The 23,702-nt window shown below is 47.5% G+C and overlaps 1 protein-coding gene across 1 annotated transcript; it reads right to left on the bottom strand.

Annotated features, from left to right (window-relative positions):
* Nucleotides 1-864: 864 nt before the first annotated feature.
* Nucleotides 865-23,267, bottom strand: CSNK2A1 (casein kinase 2 alpha 1). The gene is given in 15 exon segments (XM_032704590.1): nucleotides 865-2,212; nucleotides 2,858-2,944; nucleotides 4,199-4,347; nucleotides 5,063-5,163; nucleotides 6,064-6,128; nucleotides 6,131-6,164; nucleotides 6,975-7,085; nucleotides 7,478-7,561; nucleotides 8,240-8,299; nucleotides 9,148-9,198; nucleotides 9,626-9,727; nucleotides 10,647-10,758; nucleotides 11,746-11,773; nucleotides 11,776-11,940; nucleotides 23,163-23,267. Coding segments are annotated over 14 exon segments (1,170 nt in total). The 5' UTR covers nucleotides 11,846-11,940; nucleotides 23,163-23,267; the 3' UTR covers nucleotides 865-2,096.
* Between the last annotated feature and the right edge of the window lie 435 nt (nucleotides 23,268-23,702).

Here is a 23,702-nt window from a genome sequence, read left to right as displayed (position 1 = left end):
TTCCATCCGCCTCATCCTGGTGCAAACCTCCCTCGCTTGGAATAACAGAAGCACTTGGTTAAATGTCCTGTGCAGGTCACAACCTGGCACAAACAAGCTGTATTTTGTCATACTTGGTGCTTTTATGTTACAGCACATTGAGGTAACAGTCAACATGGTCCAACTTTCACATAATTTTAGGATATAAAAGACTTGAGTACAATGTATTTCCACTGGATGGTGTTACGGAGGAGAAAGCTACCCTGGTGTACCTCGTGTCCCTGCCAGCAATCCTCACAGAAGGGGGCTGTGTTTTATGTCCAAGGAGTGGGTTTAATCCAGCCCACATGTTCCATCCTAAAATTAACTAAGCAATCTGGAAGTGTGTGGTCATGACTCCCAAAGAACAGAGGAGGGACAGGTGCTGGGGACAAGCAGGAGACACAAGCCAAGGCATCAGCACGTGCTGAGGACTGGAAGAGCCGCCAATGCCCAGGGTAACAACTGCTGCAATGGCTTTGGGATGGGAGGTCACCCAGAATGACTGGTGACACTGCCCCTGCAGCCACGCCAGCTGAGTCCCACAAACATTAGGTGACTGAAAACAAAGTCACTGAAATCCAATGAATGGCAACACACTCAAAAAAAACTAAGAACTGGTTCATCATCTCAATGCCCCCCCATCAGGGGTGAGACAGAAGAGGAGGCTTTTCTGGTTTTATGGCAAAAGATCCTTCTCCCAGGAGATACTTTGGCTTGTGACATCTGTGTGAGGCTCCTCTGTGCTGCTCCCCCTGTGTGTGACAGGGACAGTGGCTGTCACCACTCCTGTGTCAGTGCACCACCACCCAGGGAGGCCTCTACACAGGGAACTTAAATCTAACCTCGATAAATAAAACCAAATGTTTATTTACACCAAAGAATTCCAACACTGGATCTTTCACATATGAAGGACAAAGTATATATACACAGCAAGGGGTAGCAGGGCTGTAACAAGGGTGCTTTTTCCGTTGTCAATGATAATATTTGTCCACAATTACTGATCTACCATTTCAGTTTAAGTTAACGTCTGCTTGCTCCTTCCTCTCAGTGCATATTTACAAGACTGTGAGGTAACTGGTATTCTCACCACATGGCACGTGAGGGAGGGGATGGTGGGTGAAGATGTGGGATCGGACTTGGCGCAGTCTGATTTTTTTTTTTTTTTCAGCTTTAAGTAGCCACCAGCTCGAAACCTATAGAAACAATTTAAAAACAATATACCCAATAACAAACTAATTCCAGAGATCCAACCCAAGCAACGGCAGGAAGAACCCTCCTGTGAGAAAGGGGCTGATCAGAGTAGGGCTTTACTCTACAGGAGCACCTGTCTCGGGAGGTGGCAAGGACTCCAATTGGATCAGTAACCTCATTTTTAAGACTAAAATTACATGCAAGGGGTGAGTTGGCATTCTGGTTGGCTCCTAAGGAGACATTATCCAATCTAATTAGGGTTTTGGACATTATCTGCACTTATTCCTTTTAAGCTTATCCCACCTCTCCCTACTGGAATTGTCTCCTCAGTGTACCCTGGCTGGGACATATGCAGGACACGGGGTTTAAGTGAGTGGTACTTTAAGAATCCCCCTCCCCTGCCTCACGAAGACTTGGTTTGGTAGTCTCTGGAGAAGAGCACAATCCCCCAAGGTGTAGGCTCGTGGAGGAATAATGGTGGGAACGTGAAGAGAAGAGATTTCCAGCAGGATGCAAGAGCTTGGAAATGCTGTTGATTCATTTGTTATTAAATGAAGAGTACTTTTTTCTTTTTTTTTGGGGGGTGGGGTGGGGCGGGGGGGGAAAGAAAAACTGTCCAAGAAATATTCCATCTGTAGGTATTTTCAGGGAATCCCCTGAGTTACGAAAAGTTCAAGTAAAAAAAGAAAAATCAGCCTATAATAATTTTGTATATAATGACTGAACTACTATAAATCCACAAGCAACAGTTCAGACACGGTGTCTCCAAAGCGTTCATCCCCTCCCTTCCCCTGCCAGGCACGAGCTGCGTCCTGAGGAGAGGTGGAGGGGGAAACCTCTTCCCCACCTGACTCAGCTCAGGCAGCAGGAGACAGAGCCCGTCACTACTGCTGGGCGCCCGCAGCAGCTGGAACCGGCATCCCCAGGGTGGTGGTGGCAGAGATGACGGGTGAGCCTGCTAGAGGTCCAAGGGGTGAAGGTGTTGGCACTGAAGAAATCCCTGGAAGAGAGACAGGGGAGCAGGAATTAAGAGTGAAAGCAGCGCATCGCCACCCAGGACAGCTCAGCTTCTGAAATCAAGTGGTAGCTTTGCAGGTCAGTTATGTTTTCAGAGCTGCCAAGGTAAGCTGAGATTAAAGGTCTGTCACAGTTCTCTGTGGCCTCTGAGAAGGGCTGACTGAAGAGTCACTGATGGGCAGAAGAGTGGCAGGATCCCAGAATGGTTTGGGTTGGAAGTGACCTTAAAGCTCATCTTGTGTCAATCCCCTGTCATGGGCAGGGACACACAAGGTTGCTCCAAGCCCCATCCAACCTGGCCTTGAACACTTCCGAGGGATGGGACAGCCACAGCTTCTCTGGGCAGCCTGTTCCAGTGCACTGTCCTTCAAACTGCTGCCAGAAAATCCAACTGCAAAGCACTTTTTTAAAACGAGACCAGAAAAGCAGGTCAGGCTGCCCGAGGCCTTATTTATCTTGCTCTCCCACCCACTTCTTTGCAGCCTTCCTTGCCCTTGTCTCCAGTCCCAGGGGATGACCCGATGCCCCACCTGCAGAACTCACCCTCCTCGATCCTCATACCCACCCAGCACACACAAATGCTTCTTTACCACACCAATCACCAAGAAGAGCTGAGAGCAGGACTGACCTGACATCATGCTCGCACTGCTGACAGGAGTGCTGCCACCCGGCATGTTGGACGAGCCCATCCGAGCCTGGTCTTTCACAATGGGATCTAGGAAGAGCACACTACCCTTAGGTGCTGTGTTGCCAAAGAGCTGATGAGGTGCACAGACTGCCCGTGGCCTCTGTGCTCAGCCAGTCCTGGCACATCAACCACCATCTACCAGAACTCAGAAGTTTTACACCATTTCCAGTGGGAAGAACTCAGAAGGTACCAAGGTTGTGTCACATCAGGGAAAGCCACCTAAATGTGATGTGGGGGTCAGCAGGATTGCTTGACAGGAAAACCTGAAGGGAATTAAGATGAAGTTTGATGTGTTTTCTGTGCTAAGCAACTGTGTAATTGCAGAAAGCAAACCCCAGATCATGGGTGTAGCAAGCAGATAGATTATCACTAATTACAATCATGTGTCACGTCTCTATACACATCCCACAGCAGCCTGTGAGCTGTCAGGAGTGTCCCTGGAGCTTGCTGTCTTCTGTGAGATGATCCCAACTTACTTTTTACTTTTCATGCTCTCGCCTGAACAGGGACAACCCCTTCCTGCCTCCCAGGCCTCCTGTGTCAGACAAGGGAATCCCAAATTTTCCCCCTCTTCATGCTGAGCTCAGCACTAGCTGTATCTCTATGTGGACACATAACTGCCTGTTCATTCAACTCTCACATTCCAAGTTTTTGGCTTTACTAATGCTCATACCTGCAAAATATTTCACTGGAATATTTCCCGCAGGTGTAACACAGATCTGCAGTTTGTTAATTACAGGGGTTCTTTTAGCAGCAAGAAAAAAACCCCACACCTCAGCAAATGCTGACATTTTGCATTGTTACAGCTGTTTCAAACCCCTAAATATCAATATTTGTGAAAACCAGCAAACATTTAAAAACATTTATCAGTGAAAGTTACATTTTTGCTTGCAAACCCAACACCTGAATATACCAGTGGCTAAACAATTTAACAACAAAAGGAGTTACAAGGCCTGTTTCTCAACAAACCAGACATCCTTGGGTTTATCAAAACATTGGAATCTGTGCACACCTGCTGAGAGCAGCTACAAATCACATCATTTAGGTGACCTTCCCTGATATCACCTGATGATTCATGGGCTCAACACAGGTATCCAACACTGGTTCCTTGGCTGGTGTAGGTGGCAGTGGCCTATTTTACCCACCCCAGAGACCAGCAGCCTCAGCTCCACAGCAGAGAGCAGGCTTATTATTGTTGCTGTTCTCAGTTCCCATCTGCACAACCCATGGGAACAGAGACTTCCCAGGGGCAGATCTCTCGGGGCAGCAGCTGATACTCACAGAAGTAGGGGTGTTCCATGGCTTCTCTCGCTGTGAGTCGTGACTGGTGATCGTATCGCAACAGCTTGTCTAAGAAATCCAGAGCTTCTGGACTCACCAGGTGTTGGTTCTCGCTGTGAACGAAGCGCTCCCATCGCTTACGGGAGTGTCTGTGGGAAAAGAGACCCAAATCAGGCCGGGCAGGGGACAGCCATGCCAAAATTCACTCTTTTAAGGAGCAGGAACTGTGACAGATGTCCGTCCCCGAGAAGGCTGGTGCAGCAGCCGCAGGGCCGAGGCGTTCTGGAACATGAAGCAGCAGTGCACTGAGTCTCCACGCAGTGGCAGAGCTGCCGTGGCCCCAGCACACTCACTGTGGCCACCACAGCCTCGGCACAGCCAAAGTGGCCACCACAGCCCCCGCACAGCAGCAGGATTCATTCAGAATGGATTACAGGCCTAAAATTCCAGGTTCTGCTCTTCTCTTATGCCCCCAGCATTGGTTCCTTTAGTTTAAGTATCACACAAAGTAACTCTATGAAGGGAAAAAGAATATGTAAATGCCACCTGAAGTAGCACCTGATTTTCCATGCTGTAATGCTGAGAAACACTGTTTGTTCCCCCCAGACTGTAAAGCATTTGCCCTTCATGCTTTCTGCTCCAGCAGTTCCTTTATTGCCTGGATGACATTTAAAAATCTTTCCTCAGGTCCATTTCCATATAAAGGACTATGGGAAGCACTGGCAAAAGGGACCAAAGGCACAAAGTGACAATTCTCCAGAATTCTGGCTCTGGTTTCTCCCCAGACCTTGTTTGCTTCAAGGTCTGTTGACAAAGCTGTAACTGTGTCCAGATCTACCAAAGAGGCTCCAGACATTGGCTCACCTGCCCAAGATGTCATTGAAACGTGGATCCAGCTCAATGTTGTATTTGTCAATGTAGTCATACAGATCTTCTGTCCCCAGCACCTTGGCTATCCTCACCAGCTGGGAACAAACAGAAAAATAAGTCACTACTGTGAGGGGATGATAATGCTGGAGCCCATGTGAAGATACAGCAGCACATTCCCTTGGAAGCTTGAACCTGGTCTCAGTGGTCTGAACCAGCAGCCACAGGGTCATCCTGTGGCTCTGGCTTCCCCAGCCACACACAGTCCCCAGCATCAGGAATGTGCCTCCACTCACAGCCAGAGCTCAGTACCCCAAGGCAGCCAGGAGGGAGCCACATACCCTAAAATCTCTAAAACCTGAGACTTTGCAATGCTAACTCCCCTTGTAGCAAGAAAACATTCAAAACCAAGAGAGGCAAAGGCAAGAATAACTGGTCAGGAAAGCAGAAACTCTGGCTCTTGCATGTGAAGGGTGAAGCACCACCCCAGAGAGCTCCAGAATGGAGGTTTGAGAATAAAAGGTCTCTGTTCTGGAATATTTGCATGTTAGTCACATGCAGAGCATGTGGTAAAGGTTTAAGTATAAATATTCTGGCTTACAGGCAACACATCAAGGATTTCAGAATCTTGATTATAAACCTGCACCAAATTCAGTTTCTATACAGAGAGGGGGGAAGGTGGATAGTGGCAGGGGCTTTCCACATAACCTCAGGAATAGTCAATCTGTGTACCAGAACACACCAGCTGTAATGTAACTATTGTTACAGCTTTTCCCAGACACCTACTGAGGAGCCCCTAAGTACAAAGCTCTATAAATCCATTTCCATTTAATTGGTTACATAATCTTGCACACTTGAGAGAAGGAATGTGGCTTCAAACTGAGCAAAGAAGCCATTAGAGAAATGCTTAAATCCTTCTCCAGATCACTCGACAGAAGCCTAAGCAGGAAATCTTCATGGTGCTAAGAGAACAGAGATTGTACATGACCAGCTCTCACCTGATCATAGTTGTCATGGCCATGGAAAAATGGTTCCTTTCGGAATATCATACTAGCCAACATGAACCCAAGCTCCACATATCCAGACTGTAATCATACATCTGTACAAAACCAGAAGGACAATTCAATTCTAATGAATCAAGCAGAACAGACTTCCAAAACTAACAGGGTCCCCCCCCTCCCTCCAGTGATACAAACGTGGCCACATTATGCTGGAAACAGACTGAACTATCTTCATGTATCTTGATCCCTAAACACTGTTCAGCTCAGTGTTCCAGTTACTCAAACTGGGATATACAGCAATTAGCAGGACAGCAGGTATCCTAGTTCCATCCCTGTCCACCAGGATATTAAAGATCAGTGCCTTTTTGTTTTCACTGCAGGTTCCAATGTTATGGACCATCAAGAAGTGTGTGGGGAAAGTAGGAATCACAACAAGCAACAAAAGGTGTGGTTTCCCCAAGGTCCACAGGCAGGTGAGGATGTGCCTTTTTTCAGAACCAGTACAGTCTGAAAGTCACCAGGAACACTGTGATTTCCATAATGTAATCTGCCATCAGATATGGGGATGCTTTTATAGCTTAATTTAGAAGTTCATGCAGTACTCGCTGTTCCCACAGGGGCTTTGTTTCATTCCTGTACCTTACTGCAAACACAGCCTTGCTAAAAAAATATTCAGCATTTGTATTCCAAGATCCATGATGATAGTTCTGCAGCTCTTCCTCAGGTCCTCAGACTACCCATTAGTTTCTTTAACTCAGAATTTCTTTAATTTTATGGCTGCTTTCTGCCACACATTTTGGAACAGACTTTAGCTTCAACTCTCTAGACATCTGAATTTTGGGTTTGTTACCTTGAAATGGCACAGACTTTCCATACAAAAGTCAGTGAGAAGTCCTGGTAATTCTTACCTGATAATCTACAAGGAGTTCAGGTCCTTTGAAATATCTGGAAGCCACTCTGACATTGTACTCTTGGCCAGGGTGATAGAATTCAGCCAAACCCCAGTCTATTAGTCTAAGCTAGAAATGGTAGAAAACAAAGAAAAGAGGCTCAAGGGGTGCTCCAGCTCTCCAGTGGCTGAATAACACTGCAGGTGAGCTTAGTCTGAAGTTAATTTACAAGTCTTCTATTTTCAATTCATTTGATCAGAGTATCTGGTTACGTATTCTCCCCAAACCCATATCACCAACCAGTCTAAATAAAATACCTCTCCTTGCAACCCTGTCTGTACATGTGACCCCATAAAAGCTTCAAAAAGCAGCATATAGAATCTCATTTTACAGTTCTCCACACAAGGGAAGTGCAGTGCTCTTTGAAGGGTCTGCTAATACCACTACATAGGATACCCAAAAGGGATCCCAGTTTGCCAAGAGAAAAGCAGGACCCCCCCCTGCCCCCAGCACCCCACTACCTTTCTGTGCTCATGGTCAATCATGACGTTGTGAGGTTTGACATCTCTGTGCATGATTCCCATGCTATGGCAGTAATCTAGAGCCTGCAGGGGACAAAGAAACAGACACTGGGGTCACAAGGACCTCTCGAGTTCAACCACATTCAGGAGTATTGCACATACACAACTGTAATTAGACTGTCCAGAGTTACATCCTGGACTAGACTCACTGATCACAGAGCCCCCTTTCAAAGGGAGATCCCAGCAACACAAGTTTCCTGACTTCACTTCGTGTGCTTCCTCCTAAAAACTGGAATTTCAGAGTCCCTAAGAGCATAGTTACTAGGCACTATTGATCAAACAAGGCCCCCTTTTCCAGACTCCTAAGGAAAAAATTACTTGTTTCAGAAGATGGACAAAGACATTTGACTCACATTACATTAGAGCACAAACCCAGCCAGCAAGAGCTTACAGTTGTCTGTTTTCAGAGGCTACATGTACTTCTGATTCAGGACCTTAAGCTATCTCAGTGTACTGAAAGGCTCTGCTAGCCTCAAAAAAAAAAAAAAAAAGGCAAAAAAAAGCCTAGCATTTGTTGCAGAAACAAGGCTGAAAAAAAAACAATACTGAGTTGACATTTTCTGCCCCATTCTTTCATAGACTTTCTCTTCCCTTCCCTTAGTGATATGTCACTATGATCAGTGACATGAGAACCAACTCTACAGGATTAGCTGAGATCAAATCCTAGAAATAAACAGCCAAACCAGCAAAACACCAACTTACCTTCAAAATCTCATACATGTAGAATCGAATATCATAATCTGTTAATGTCTGGTATAATTGCTGTGGGACACACATATCAGTGTTCAACACCCAAAAAACCCCATCACATCCCTGCCAAACCTCAACAACCCAGCCTGTCCTGGGCTACTGTGGTTCTCCAAACCCATTTGAAGGACTAGTCCAAGTTTCCCAAGTTACTCTGATCCCACACCCACCTCTGATCAGTCTGTTTCTCTCCCCTTACAAATCCCACACACAGTTTACTCCCAGCTCTGCTCAGACAGCACATTCTGGTCCCTGTCACTGGCTACCTCCAGTTTCAGCTGCCCAGCACCAGCACAGGCCATGCCTGCACTCTGGGTCACAAGAAGACTGAGGGTGCTCTGCAACATTAAATAGCTATTCCTAATGGCACTGCACTGCCTTTCTTCTCCTGAGGTGGGTCAGTAGGAAGGGGACAAAGAAACATTTAAATCCCTACTCCCAGAAGTATGAAAGGCCACAGAAACAGCAAAGAAACATTTAAATCCCTATTCCCAGGAGTATGAAAGGCCACAGAAACAGCTGTTCAGATTTAAAGTGGTTTCAATAAAGAGTTGTACACATAAAAGCAAAATGCTTCTATAAGACAGGCACTGATGGGCCACACAGTAACAGATTCTTTTGCTCCCAAGTTTAAATACCACTTGGAATCTGAATTCTCACTTTTTAACTTCTGTGGCAAAATGGTACTGAAGGACTAATTACAAACTTCTATCCCAACTGTATTTACCTTTAAACACAGTTCCTATGCTGGAGGGAAATGATTAAATAGCCTGCCTGACCTGTGTATTTGACTTTCCCCTCGAAAAACAGAACGAGTGGCTTTCAAACAGAAAAAAATGAGAAGTTCACATCCCACACTGTACCTTAAAGTCTGTGTTGTTTACATGTTCAAAAACCAAAGCGGGTGTCCGAGACTAAAACAGAAAGAAAAGTGTTCAGCCATGTTAAGTTGAGATAATATGTTTCCATTTAGGATCATTAATTAAACAATTTTTTTCTCCTAAAACTGCACAAAACCCCTCTGCCTCGGACATATTTATGATTCTCCTCAGACAGAGAAAGCAGAGCCAAAGCCCACAGCCCCCAGCAGCACTGTTTGCAGAATGAATTAACTTCTCTCAGCTCACTGGTATCTCTTCCTCACAGAGTGAGGAGCTGAAGGGACCTGTGGGGGAAGGGCCCTCTAAAAGAAGTTTATCAGATGAAGAGCTGATCTTATTAGTCAATTCAAAAGCAGGATTTAAGAGCAGGGATAAACAAAAACCCGGATCAGAGCTGAAGTCAAACACAGCAACTTCACCCATAACCCCAGAGCAGCCTTTCAGTTGCTCCCATACTCACCACAGGATCTTTTACTATATCTGCAAGGGTGATTATATTGGGCCCGCCTCGCAAGTTCTCTAAGATCTTGATTTCACGCTTGATTTTCTTCTTTTTAACAGGCTGAAGAATAAAAAAACCCGAAGTGTAAGATAAAGCACTGCAGTAAAGTGAGGCTAATAGCTCAACACCCAGATGACTGCAGATCAGCAAAATACATCAGAGCCTTTGTAATATAACCTGAGTATGCATCACTCCAAGAAGGGCTCAAATATCTGCTGTCTCCTTTCTAACTGTACAACCCTGACAGCTACAGACAACGGTTTCACGTGAAGGAAAGGCAGGAAGATTTTTTTTTTTAAAGCTCTCTGAACATGATCTGATAGGACAAGTGAGAGGACAAGAGGAAACAGCCTCAAGTTCTGCCAGGGGAGGTTTAGGTTGGATATCAGGAAAGATTTCTGCATGGAAAAGGTTGTCAAGCCCTGGAACAGGCTGCTCCAGTGGAGGTATTTAAAAGACATATACATGTGGCACTTGGGGACATGGTTTAGTAGTGGGCTTGGCAGTGCTGGGCCAATAGTTGTACTCGATGATCTTAGAGGGCTTTTCCAACCTGAACAGTTCTGTGATTCTGTGATAATCCAAGAATTCTTAACTGGCATGTGGCAAATGTTTAACTGTGAGAAGTCCACGGGCTACTGGGAGAGTCACTGAAAGAAGGCCATGCCCACGACAGCATGCCAGGGCACTGGCACTTAGAGAAGGTGAGAATTTTGTAGTCAGCTGTTGAAGCCTTGCTTGGCTCTAGGTAAAAACTGCTGCACATGAGGGCTTCTTTAAGACAGAGCCTAATTCCTTACAGGCAGAGATCTGACTTAATAACCAAGTGCATCTGGAGGCTCAAAATGATGGCCTGTTTCACTGAATGACACTCCAAAGCCAGGCTTTAAGGATTTCAGTTTTAGAACATCAAACAGGCCTTTCTGGCCTCCTGATTGCCTCAAGACAGATTTTATCTGTTGCCCAATCCCCAGCTCACCTTGAGAATTTTAACAACTACTTTTTCATTATTTGTAATGTTGATGGCTTCAAACACTTCACTGTATTTGCCTCGGCCTAATTTTCGAACTAGCTGGTAGTCATCTTGATTTCTGTGGAGAGAAAAGGTTAAAGTTCCAAAGAGCTCAGTCATTTCCATGACAATGTACAAACTGCTCCTTAACACTTAATCACTGCCTCACTTTCCAGACAAAAGGGATTAACTGGTGTCTTCTCCTGACCAGGGAATTAGGAGAGAAACAGGGAACTTCTATTTGCCCAAATTAGATTCAATCCAAAACTACGGACTGAAAGCCCAACTATCTTTTCAGCATTAGCAAACTCGAGCTATCTCTTCTCCCAGTCTCTCTATATTTGAAAGCTACATTTTTCTTTGTATAATACTGTTAAAATCAACAAAGCCAGTGACAGCAAAAACTTAAGTGCTAGCCTGTTTAAAAACAGACTAGGCACAAAGAAGCACTTATGCTCAGACGACTGTGTACATTCCAGAAACTGGGAACTGCAGCACAGCTGAGGGCTGAACTCTGCCTGGGCCCTCCACATCCCAGCAGGAATGCAGAGCTATGAAGCTGCCACCACTGCTGTCTGATTCTGGGAGGGTTTAGTCATGAGCTCAATTTAGACACCTCCCTCCTTCAAAGAGGAGCAGCCGTGTCTTTTCCAGTCACTCGTAGAGAGCAACAAGTCACAAAATAGCATGTACCTATTTCAGTCTGCAGAGTCTCTTCACTCATCCAAGTCAGAAGCAACTTCAGTTTGAAAGTCTTTTCACTTCTTTTCAGCCCTGTGCTCAGGGTTAGTTTGATTGTTTCAGAGGAAGACTTTCTTCCCTCTGAAAGGGGATGTCTCCTGACTACCTGGTAAAAATTCTTCAAACTTTTAATGAAGCTGCTGTTCCTACACACTGAGGACTTAAAAGTTTGGTAAGAAACGCTTCTTTGAAGAACAACCGTGATCCTAACGCCGAGGAGCATGGAAAAAGCCTCACGCAGCACAGGCGCCTGAACTCCCCATGCACCCAGATCCACGGGATTGATCCCAGGGCAGGGACATCCAGAGGCAGCCCAGAGACTTACCCCCACTCAACAACGTGCGACTCATAGTCCAGTACTCGCGGGGTCTGTGTGTGTTCACATCCGTGTAAACCCTGGCCCTGCTCGGCACGGGTCCCGACATATCAGACAGGTTGCAGGCGGAAAGGACGAGATGGAAAATCAGAGGCGACCTGGTCTGCAACGCTGAGAGGAGGAGAAGGCCTCAGATTCCTCCACCTGCAGAGAGAATATGAACGAGAGGTTAAATTCTCAAGGTACTATAAAAGTATTTAAGTTAATCATTAAAAGCTGCTGCGAACGAGAGGCTGGAGCCCAGCCAAAGGCCTGGGGATTCGTTCGTCAGAGCTTGGAAGCATTTGTCTGCTCTCCCTCACACAAGACGGGTCACTTGGCCCCCCTAACAAAGCCCCTTCCAATCTTGCAACTTTCAGCACGTTGTTTCCAACTTCTGGTTGCAGAGATAACTTTCCAAAAGGAAAGAAACGCCATGAATTCTGTATCTGCAGACAGACTCCTTCTTTTCAGCTCCAGAGCGAAAGCAGCAGCCACGGCTGCAATCTCATCTCTCCCCCATCTTGTGCCACCCCACGTAACCAAAACCAAGTCTGCTGGGAGGGGAACCCCTTTTAGTCACGACTTTCTACAGCCAAGGCATTAAATATGACTGTCCAAAAGACAGCAGCATCTGTGTTGGATTATGATGCTTTACTCAACTCGAAAGAAAAAAATTCTGCTGCAAGAGTCTGAAAATGTTCTTTGCATCTGCTTGCCCGAAGCATTGGGTATGCACCTCCAATGCTTCCTCCTTATAACGTGGTTTTTGGCAAAGCTTCTGTTAGGAGGGGAGCTGTCTCAGAGCATGGAAGGGCTCTGTTCCGTGTGTAGCACATGGCAGGGACCCACAGCCCTGTGTATGGGCTCCATCAGTGGGCAACACTATGACCTAAATGAATGTATTTATTTGCTATGCCAATCTTACTCTTCACAGAAACAGGCAACTGACAGACTGTATGAGGAAAATAATAGCCCCATTAAATCAGCAATTAATTGAGAAAAGACCTAGAATCTGCTCGGAGCAGTTATCAGGCTATCAGGACAATGCAGACCAGAAGAAAATTCTAGAAGCAGCAAAATCCTGCTCTACTGGCAGTGTCCTGTTGTTTATTCAAGGTCTGCAGTGCTTCAGCTGCTGGGAGGACCCAGCAAGAACCACTGGCTGTGAAGATGGTGAAGGACTGGGGGCACAGGTCTGATGTCCTTCACTGTGTCACAACAACCTGACCAGCAGCTGGTCCTGCATCCAAGGCAGAAACATCCATGAGAGCTCTCTGGTGTGGACAAAACCTCCTCAGGTGGGACAGACCTCAGCAGCTGGGTTGTTTTTGACCTACTGACACACCAATGGTGCTGGAGGCAGCTCCAGGTAGACAGGGTTGCAGTAATCCAGTCCCAAGGTTAAAAAGGGACACGACTCTGTCCCAAAGTCCATTGAGGCCTCACACCAAGAGGGTAAGGAGGGGGCACTTCAGCCTGGCGTGCAGCTAATGGAAGAATATGAAGTATTCCTAAAAATATGATAAGTCTATTCCCGGACAATATGTTAGTTCTCTAACAAAACACACTTTCAGAAGATGAGGCAGCAATCATCTAAGACCTCAAAGCATTTATGTGGCATGACTCAGACACTTAGAAATTAGATGTATATTCCAAAAACGTCCCCAGGCATTACCAGAGCGTGCAAGTTTACTAGAACACTCTAGTACAGTGAAATTTGTTAGATTTCAAAGTTCAATCACGGTGGTTTTGTTTCTCCTCATTCCATGTGCTTCTGGCAGAAGATGCACTGGCTCATTTCCTCTGCCCAATACTCCCTGTGTAGGAATTAACTGAACCTATACATGACTTAGCAATTTTAATTTTTAAGCACAACCCAGTATCAATAAAGCACATGTGACTGCTCCAGCTCACCCAGCTGAGCAAGATCAGTTTCAGCAAGGAAAAAAAAAAAAAAAAAGAGAGAATAAAAAAGAAAGAAAAATCAATCACATTATCTAAAGATAGATCAAATTTCACAGTGGCTATTTTTTGTCACGTAGCTCTAGCCTAGCTCAAGCAGCACATTGTAACTGGCTGCTCAGAGAAGGGCTTTTTCAGGAAATCATCGACTGTAGCTTCTAAGAATGGCACACAATGTCTATTTACGAGGGTAGGTATTATTGTCTGCTGTTCTTATACAGGAGGGGAGAAAGTCTGCACAGATAATTTAATTTTGAAGCAAACAAAGTTACAGACATATATAAACTTACCCTGCCTGAAAGCTGCTCACTCACTCTGCTCAAAACTGCCAAGGAATTCGTATAGATTTTTCTTCCACTGCCCCTGGAGGGGGATCATTTTGCAGTGGATCCAAGTTCCTTGGCAGAAGGGAATGACACAAATACGGACGGATAATGGGGACAGGTGTTGACATGCAAACATCAGTTGAGCTTCCAGTTTTTCAGGCAGAAAATCTAAGTATGAGCAGTCATTGCACCTAGAGAACTGTCTTGAGCTTGTTATAAAAGATGAGTTCTATTTCTGCAGAACCCAAACAGAATGCTGTCATTTATTAATTCCTGCATTAATGACAGAATCATAGAATAATTTATATTGAAAAGACTGCTGAACATCATCTAGTCAAAGCAGATGAGATTAGATCAGGTTGCCATGTCCAATGTAGTCCTGAGCATCTCCAGAAAACCACAATGTAAAAATTTTAATTTCTCTGGTAGAGAGGTGTTTAACTAGGAAATACAACCATGAGCTTTCAGAAAACATACCAAAGGTCACAGAGAGAGGAAGACAAAGCTCCCAGCTACAGTCTGACACGCTATTCACTGCAAAGGCTTCCCTGTGCAAGGACACAGAGCAGTAGTCTGCTGCCTGAGCAGCTTGGCAAGATTAGATATTTTGTGCCCAAAGTTCAACAAAAGGGTAAAAAGCCTCTCAATGCTCACTTTAAATCTGATTTTTAGAACATTTTAACTTAAACCACAGTTACAAACTCCCTCATTTTTAAAAAGGGATGCTATCATCCTTAAAATGCACTCTAATTCCAAGGGCAACCCCTGCCCCCATGAGGGATTTGATATCTTGTGAAGGATCCACACTTCCAGCACCTATTCCGACTAGCACAGGAATTTCCTACACCCTCTGTCCTTCCAGACACATCCACTTACAGCAAGTAGCAACAAAACACAGCTAAGAAATCCATGTAGATTAGTTTGAGAAGCACACCTACTTAGCCTCTAGTAAAATTTGTCTTTCTTTTTTTTTTAGTCAAGAATAACTGAGATACTGGAATATCTTTTTTCTCCTTTTAAATGGAAATGTTTTTGGCACCGAGCTTCTCTCAAGCTGAGAACCTTAAACCTAAGAAGTTGCACCAGTATGACACAGCACTCCCACAGGCTCCCAGTGAGCTGGAAGCCAAGAGCTTTCCAGAAGACTGGTGTCCCGAGGACCCTGCAAGTGCTATCCAAGTGATGACCTTTGTGGATAAGGTTTGGAGTATAAATAATGCACCCAGGAACACAAGCACCACTTGACACGGGCTTCCCTGCTGCTCACGGCATGACCTGCCCTCCATGTGAACAGTATATTGCCAGGAAGATCCAAGTTCATCCAGATAGAGAGGAGTGAACCCAGCAAACCACGTCCAACACCACAGAAACCTGGTTTTATTAGCAAGGATCCACCTGAACTTGATTTCAGGGAGCCCATAGCAGGCCCGGAGGAGTAGGACAGGACCTGAATTGTCCCAAGCCGACCTCAAAGAGCCAAAAAAACATTCCCATCACTTTTATCAGTTCCAGACAGACTGTCCCAGAGAAGTTCAGCTTCCTCTCGAGGAGAAAAGCGAGATGGACAGATTGGTCAAACAGGTCTAAGACCTCGCTCTCACTTGTACTTTCCCCACGTAAGCTCATTACGGTGGCGACTGTGCCAGACTAAGACTGTAAACAGGCTGAGACAGCAGCAGGTTTGTTGTGAAAGAAGAAAAGCTCTGTCAGTGCAGAAGAGCAGAATTACAGTACAGAGTCTGGAATCAAAAGGTTATTCCTTTCTTTTATCTACAACTGCAAGCAAGATGTTTACCTTTCATGGCAAATGGCTTAAACCCAGTCTCTGAAATCACAAGTGTGTAACGTGATTTATTAGGGTGAGGAAGCATTACAATTATCAGATCAAACTGCTGATGATTTCCTCCACAAAGCCCACGTGGCCCTGTAATCCTCCCAAGGAAGAGCACTTGCTCCTTCAGAGTTTGGAGAACATCTACTACTGGAGAGACACCACTGAAATTAAAAGATCAAGACATGCCTAAATACTACAGTACAGCCTGGTGGCAGCCAACATCAATCAGCACCCGGATTACCTTTGAAAGAAGAAATAATAGTAATAAACAATAAAAAACATGCTTTACCTCACAAAGACCCTGATTTATGTGTTTCATGATGGTGAAACTGCAGCAATACAAGCATGGATGACCTCCAGAAGTCCCTTGCAATCTATATTTTCTATGATTTATAGCTAAAATAGAAACAAGCCTGGATTAACAAAGCTGACACTACATCCCTTCCTGAAGATCATTCACCTACTAAAGGGGACATCATCAACAGAAGCACAGATTTTAAATCTGAGTCAAAAGAAAAAGCTAAGGTTTGAAATTGAACTTTTCCCTGGATATTGTTTTGGAACAGCACAGTCTACTCTAAATGCATTTCCACCAAAGTTATTTTGCAGATTTCTTTTAAATAGCTGGTTGTGAGGAATAACAAATCATGATATCCAAAGACCTCACACTCCCTTAAAAAAGAAACATGAACAGTTGTGATTAATTCAAACAAGACATGGCCAGTCACTAGGGAAAGCAGTTGACAGGTTTAGTTACACTGGAAGAAACATCTTGGAGTAATTCTGTACTAGAAATATCCTAAAATTTAGATTGGCTCTTCCTTCATCAGCTTGACTGATCACCCCCCCGAATTCCTCGCAGTTCCTGCCAATGAAGAAATTATCCCTTGCAACAAGGATCTCAATCTATATGGAAGTCACAGGACCGACCACGGAATGGTTTTAGTTTTACTGTCACTCCATGTTTTACAATATCCTGCACAGTCTTGGGGAAAACTTCACTGTCCCACTTTCCCAATGCCGAGAGCAGCGTCTCGCACGTCTGTCACCCTCCAGGATGCCCTGGCAGTGGCTCTGGTGCCCACACACCCTCCTGGTAGAAGGTCTGTCACGCTTTGTCTTCCTTTTTGTTCAGACCTGTAACAGCTAAATTGTAGCAGAGCTCTCACAGACCCTCTACGGGTCTCCACTGTCTCAGCCCGGTTGGACAACTGTCCTTTGCCAAGCGTCAGTGTTGGCAACAGCACACGGACCTGGGTCAGGACAGCCGGGATTTCCTCCAGCAGCAGTGATGGGAGTGCTGCTCACTCCATCTCCTAAGGGATTTTATTCAGAACAGACAACCTTTAAAACTTCTATCTCCCCACTTCTCTCCCCCAAACCCCTGGACTCTCTCTAATATTTTCAGAGCTAAGTTAGTCCACAGCACATGGAGCAAAGGGAAAGCTTTTCTTAACACAAAAACCCAAGGCTGATCTTGGATGAGGCCGTGGGCAGCAACACCAGCAAGACACTCAAGCCCCAGCACCTCTGGCCGCTCCTGCCACTGCTCCCAGCCTCCCACAAACACAGCGGACATCCTTACTGCCAGGGCTGAGGAATCCTGGCACAATCCAACAAAAATGGCTGTAAATGTAACCAGGAATTGCCAAACTAACCTCCCTGTACGCACACCAAACAGAGGCCTTCTGCAGGCACCTCTTCCCCACCCCGACAGTTCAGGCCGAGCAGGGAGTGCAGGAAAGGTGGGCGAGTTTTTTGGACGTACATCCCTTCAGGCCTGCCCTAAGCCAAAGAAAGACTTCAACGGGAAGCAATTCTTTTTTATTCCAAGAGCACTAACAAAACTAAAGCTCCTACTGCTGGAGCTTCAGACAGTATTCCAGTTACCAAAACTACTGTTTCTGAGATCCCAGCCAGGGAACTCCTCCTGAAGGCTCACAAAGGGGAATGTTTCAGCACCACTACAGGCTCTTCAGAGCTGACATCAGGTTCCACTGGCAGCGTCCCCTGGAAAGTTCTCCCTCCTTAATTGCTGCTAAGTGACACAGTTGTTTTCCTCATTAATTAGTAGGCACAGAGCACTGCCAGGCCAATCGTTCAGCTGATTTGACCCTGGTTCATGTACAGAGAGGGATTTAGCCAGAACTCAGACAACTGACCTGTACCTGTGCAACAGCTATACAGTTCCAACTGATCTGACCAGGCAATTCCCAGAGGCAGGAACAGTTACCAGAGCCAAAGGATAAACCAGTTACACTGCATGTAACTATTTCTTCAGGAAATCCCTGTGATCAGCTGTTCCATGGAGCAGGCAATGCACCACAAACCATCTCCACTGCTCAGCTGGCATCCAGCAGGCTCAGCAAGAACCACCCGGTGCAAGCCCCTGCCAGAAACTAAAGTTCTGACATAATCCTCTAAAAATTCATCATTATTAACACAAGATGAACCCAGCTACAACCACCCCAAAAATCAAACAGGAAAAAACAGCTATTAAACTCCAGCAATCAGTGTAATAGCTATTATGCCCTAGGTACCCAATGCTGGGCTTATAAACTGATATATATATATATAGTTTTATATACAGTTAGAACTGTATAAACCCCAGTGCTGGCTCCTGACACTGCAGGTGATGTGACTGTACCAACCAAGATTTTAATATTTCACCCCAGTGTTCTGGAGATGAACTGAAGCCTGGTGACCTCAGCACTCTCACCAGTGTAGCCCTTGGAGACACAAATGCTGAAGTCACCACTGCCACGCCAAACAACCCCACAGCATCCTCCTTCACACCCTGCAACTAACCCCCCAGCAAAGCCACTGTGCCAAAACCTGTAATTTAATTTTTAAACTCAGCTGAAATGAACCTGGATGCTGCACAGTGAGCAAAAAGCCCCCCTTTTCCTTCTGGAGTACAATAAAAGTGTGGAAGAAAGGCTGGAATTCAACAGCACACTGGTAACAGGCAGAGAAACGTGTGACAAAGCCTGGAAGAGGAGGAACATTGCAGGAGCTCTTGCTTTCCTACACTGGAAATTAATCTGTTGTGCGCGTCCACGCTCATCCATTTTCAGAACACTAAAAATAAAGATTTTCTGACAACTCACACACACGTGTGCAAAGATGCTCTGAGAAAATGCCTTCTTCAAGGGCCTTGGCAACAATAGGGAGAGGCTCCATTTTGCCTCCCCTGGACAAGCAGGAGGAACTGGGGGCACCTTTTCCCACCACAGCAAGACCTTTCCCACCCAGGGAAAGCAAGTTCTGGCACGTTAATTCTGCGTTAGCACTGCACAGCACACTGGACTCTCCCTACACTTGGCTTAATTAAAAGAGGACTAATTTAGCCTTTGGTTGTTCTAGAAGGTGCAAGGGCAGAGCCTCCTTCTCTGCAAAAATGGAGTGAATAACTTCCAATTTTCTAGGACTGCTGTTAACACTCAGAGACATGACTATCCAATGGGAAACCTGCAGCCAAGTTCTGCCTTGACTCAAAATTATTCTCTGCTTTCATCTAGTACACATTTTATTCACCATTCATGTTTAATAAATTGCCATAATGTGAGCCAGCCATTACGTGGACAGCAGCTGGACAGCCTGCTTTAGAAATGCCTCCCTGCATAGGGTAACATTCCTTAAAAATCAGAACTCAGTAAAAAGGACGTAACTCTCAGAAATTAACTCTGCACAAAAAGAGAATTATTGAAATTGTAACTTTCCAAATGTGAGTCTGTGGTGGTACCAAGTCCACAAAGAACTCAAGCCCCCCTTCTGCTCTTCACCTCCCCAAAGCAGCAGCATGAAATGGGTAATAAAATCATTTGCTTGAATAAAACTGCCCAGAGCAGTGTGAAACTGCCCAGGGCAGGTGAGACTCATGTCACGCTCATGTTGCTGCTCCTCTGCTGCTGACACCTGACCAACAGAAGATACCCATGAACCACTGATCCCATGACCACATCAACAATCCCATTTCTCATCAACCTTTCCTATGGACCTGTTAGTTTGGCACCTGGATGGCAAAGGGTTTCAAAAGCCAGGTTGGAAAATCCCTCTGCTTTCAGACCCAGCACTGACACCAGCTGAGAAAGCTGCAGCCTCCTCTTCCAAACAGTTTTTCTAGGTCCAAAGGAGAACTCCTTTTCTCCAATTACATTCTGTAAATTCCAGGGAAGTCAGCTCTTGGAAGCCCCTGGAAGGAGATATCCAAGCTCAGAAAAATTATCCAAGATCTGTCTTGCAATCAATGTTTTCAGCCAGACTGAGTCACAGCAGTCCTTCTTGATTTTAAAATTTGGGAGGTTTTTTTCCCCCTCTCAAGACCTTTAAGGGACAATAAGATCTAAGATGGCATCAATCTCATCCAGAGAGTTTCTAAAACAGATACCTTAATGTAAGCAATTCCATAATGGAGGAACAGTGGAGGTGACAGGTCTGGTAACCCAGAAATAAATCCCTGCCTCTTCAGAAATGTGACATGAAATTAATCACACCACCACAATGTCACCCATTTCCTTCTCCTGCCTCCCTTTCCCTTATTCCTCAGAGGACACGAGGAAAGACAAAAAGAGAAAATTAGTTCTGTAAGGAGAAAATGGAGAAGAATTGAAGTGGAAGCTGCGAGGACACCCACCATTTAATAAAACTGGGAAAAGTTGGGGCCCTGTCCCTTTTACAATTTCTTTCTCTGTAACTCCACAAATCTATAACCACCTTTCAGCATCCTGTATTCCACTTCCAACCCATTCCACACCGATGCACCCAACCTGCCTCAAATATCAAACACTCAAGTCTTTCTGTGTCTCACCCTCAGGAAATGGTGTTTTACCAAGAGTTTCCCCAGCAATCCCCACTCCCAGCTTTGCATCTGCATTCTCACATCCCACCAGCTTTTTTTCAAGCAAACAATTAACTGTCCCTGCACAAACCCTAGGTCATAAAACATTCCATGATCCAATTTCCTCCACATTTGCTAAAACTCACTGCCAGTTTTACTATCCCTCTTGCAAAGAGCCATGTTCCCAACATCCAGCAAGCCTCATTTTCCTTCAACCCATGAACCCATGATGTTCCCTTCCTCTACTCTGTTTCAGCTCCTCAAGGGCAGCAGGTGAGTGGCCAAACTCCCTGGTCTGAGTGCAAGACATGCACACCCAACTCTACCACCAGCCACGAGGGAATGAGAGGACAGGAGGTTTCACTAACAACAGAAATTATATTACCAGGTATTGCCATAAGTCACCAGAGAAAGGTGAAATAAAGGAAATTTCTCCCCATTGCCAAGAGGAAAGGGAAGGATCACTGCCTACCACCAAAGATCTACATTCTTCATGCTCAGGGAAAGGTCTGGACCTTTACAAAAAGCCCCTCCCTGCCTGGAGGCACCCAAAGAACTGGGATTCCAGCTGCAAGGCATGGGTGGATCTCCTGAGGGCAGAGTGCTGCCTGCCCTGTCCATGGGATTGGACGTTCCCATTCCAGTTTTCACTTTCCAGTGCCTCCACAGAGGATGGACCACTCTTGGTATGTTTTACCCAAGCATGGCCCTGTGCTGTAGGAATCAGAACATTCAGAAACCAATCCTAGTTTTTAGGACTAACCAAGGAACTGATCAAGCTTCACACTTTCCCCCAAATCCTGCCTTGAGTCTTCTCAAGCTGAGCCTCCCCACTCCCAGCACAACCTTCACCCTTTTGTACATCACACCCTCAGGAACAACACAGGGATGGGCAACTCCTCTGCCTCTGCTGATGCTGCTCCTGGAATCCACACCAGGACTCACATCCAACACCCTGGTCTGTTGGCAGGACCAACGAGCACCAAACGGAGCAATTCTGTTTCTGAAAAGAAAGTGCTTTCCAAGAACCAATAAATCACTCCCTGCCCCAAGCAGAACTGCTGGGTGTCCACTTGATTCCTGCTGTGCCCAGGCACCTCTGAGTCCTTCTGGGGGCTCTTCCCAAGCCGTCTGCGGAGCACACGGAGCTTCCCTGAGGAGCCAGGTGGGCACACGTGGAGCACAGGGCACAGCCCCCTCCAGACACATCAGCCTGGCACTGAGGGAGCAGCTCCCCAAGGCCCCAGCCCAGGGTCAAGTTTAAGCAGCACAAACCCCAAATCATCACAGACCCCTCTCGGGGGTATTGGGGTTGGAAGGGACCCACCAGAATTGAGTCCAACTCCCGGCCCTGCACAGGACACCCCAACAATCCCACCCTGTCCCTGAGAGCTTTGTCCAAACATTCCTGGAGCTCTGGCAGCCTTGGGGTTGTGCCCACTGCCCTGGGGAGCCTGTTCAGTGCCCAACCACCCTCTGGGGGAAGAACCTTTCCCTGATATCCACCCTAACCCTCCCCTTACACAGCTCCATGCCGTCCCCTGGGTCCTGCCACTGGTCACAGAGAGCACAGATCAGCGCCTGCCCCTCCTCTTCCCCTGAGTGTTCATAATCCAAACTTTATTGGTTTCATCCAAAGCCCTGACTAAGAAAGAATAAAGTGATCTGACACACACGGGGTTCCATAATCTTATCTGACCTCTCACTTACAAAGCGCATTTTACCAACAGCCACACACAGCTCGCTGCCCCCAAGGCACAATGAACCAAATTACAGCTGGGACCTGACCACCGCCGCTTCCAGAGGAGACACCGGCGTGGGAAGCCGTGAGAACGACCTTCCCCTCCGCCCAGAAAGGCCCAGATCGGAGTCCCTGCGCAGCCGGGGGTGGCGGTGAGCACCAACAGGCCTCTCTCTGCCCCTCCGCATCCCCCCGCTTCCCTGGGCAGGGCGGGAGAGAGGCGAAACAGGGCAATTTAGGTAAATAACACCTACACGGCCCGAACGAGCCAGCCGGGAGCGCTGGGGGAGGGGACGGCCCCGGTCCCGCGAGGCCCTGCCCTTCCCCGCGCGGCCGGGGCCGGCCCCGGCCCGGGCCGGGGAGTCAGCAGGGCGGCCCCTCCGTGGCCCCTGCCCGCTCCCCCCGTGGGCTCGAAGCCCCTCTGCGGGCAGGACGCGGCGGGCCCTGCCCATCCCCGCCGCGCCGGGCCCGCCCGCTCCCCGCGCTCGCCCCTCAGCGCCATCGCGGCCCCGCTCTGCTGAGGGGCGGCCGCGGCCCCCTGGCCCCACACCGCGCCCGCGGCGGAGGATGGGGGGGGGCGGGGAGGGGGAAGCACAGGAGGCGCGGAGGCGCCTCTCCCCCGCCGCCCCCTCTACCCGCCGCCGCCGCGGGGCCCCGCACGGGCGCGGGAGTCGCCGGTACCTGGCGCGGCCGCCGCCGCCGCCGCCGCCGCCGCACACAGACAATATGGCGGAGGCACAAGGCTCGGCCGCCGCCGCAGGGACCAGAGCGAGGCGCGCCGGAAACGGAACCCAGCGCGGCCCCGCCACGCGCCGCGGGGGCGTGCGCAGAGGAGGGGGCGGGAGGAAGGAGGAGGAGGAGGAGCGCGCTGCGGGGTGTGATGGGAGTTGTAGTCCGCGAGGTGGTGGGGGGTGTCCCGGCTCCGTGTCTTGGTGTGTCCCCGTGGGGTGTGGGGAGGCCGCGCGGGATGTGTCGGCCTCCCGCGGCACCGGCGAGGGGCTCGGCCGTGCACTATGGCGGCCCGGGCCCGGGCCCTCCGCGGGGCTGCGAGCGGGGGGCCGCCGCCAGGGGGCGACTGCGGCCTGCGGAGCGGCCCCAGGATCGGGCCTACCACGGCCTTCCACGGCCTTGCCACTGGCCCTTTCCTCGCCCCCCTGGCTCCCAGGGTCGCTGCAGAGCGGTAGGATCGGGCCCCGGTGTGCAGGAGCTGTGTCGCAGTTG

The sequence above is a fragment of the Chiroxiphia lanceolata genome, chromosome 17 (assembly GCF_009829145.1).
Source record: "Chiroxiphia lanceolata isolate bChiLan1 chromosome 17, bChiLan1.pri, whole genome shotgun sequence".
Taxonomy (NCBI): domain Eukaryota; kingdom Metazoa; phylum Chordata; class Aves; order Passeriformes; family Pipridae; genus Chiroxiphia; species Chiroxiphia lanceolata.
This window is presented reverse-complemented; position numbering and strand designations above follow the sequence as displayed.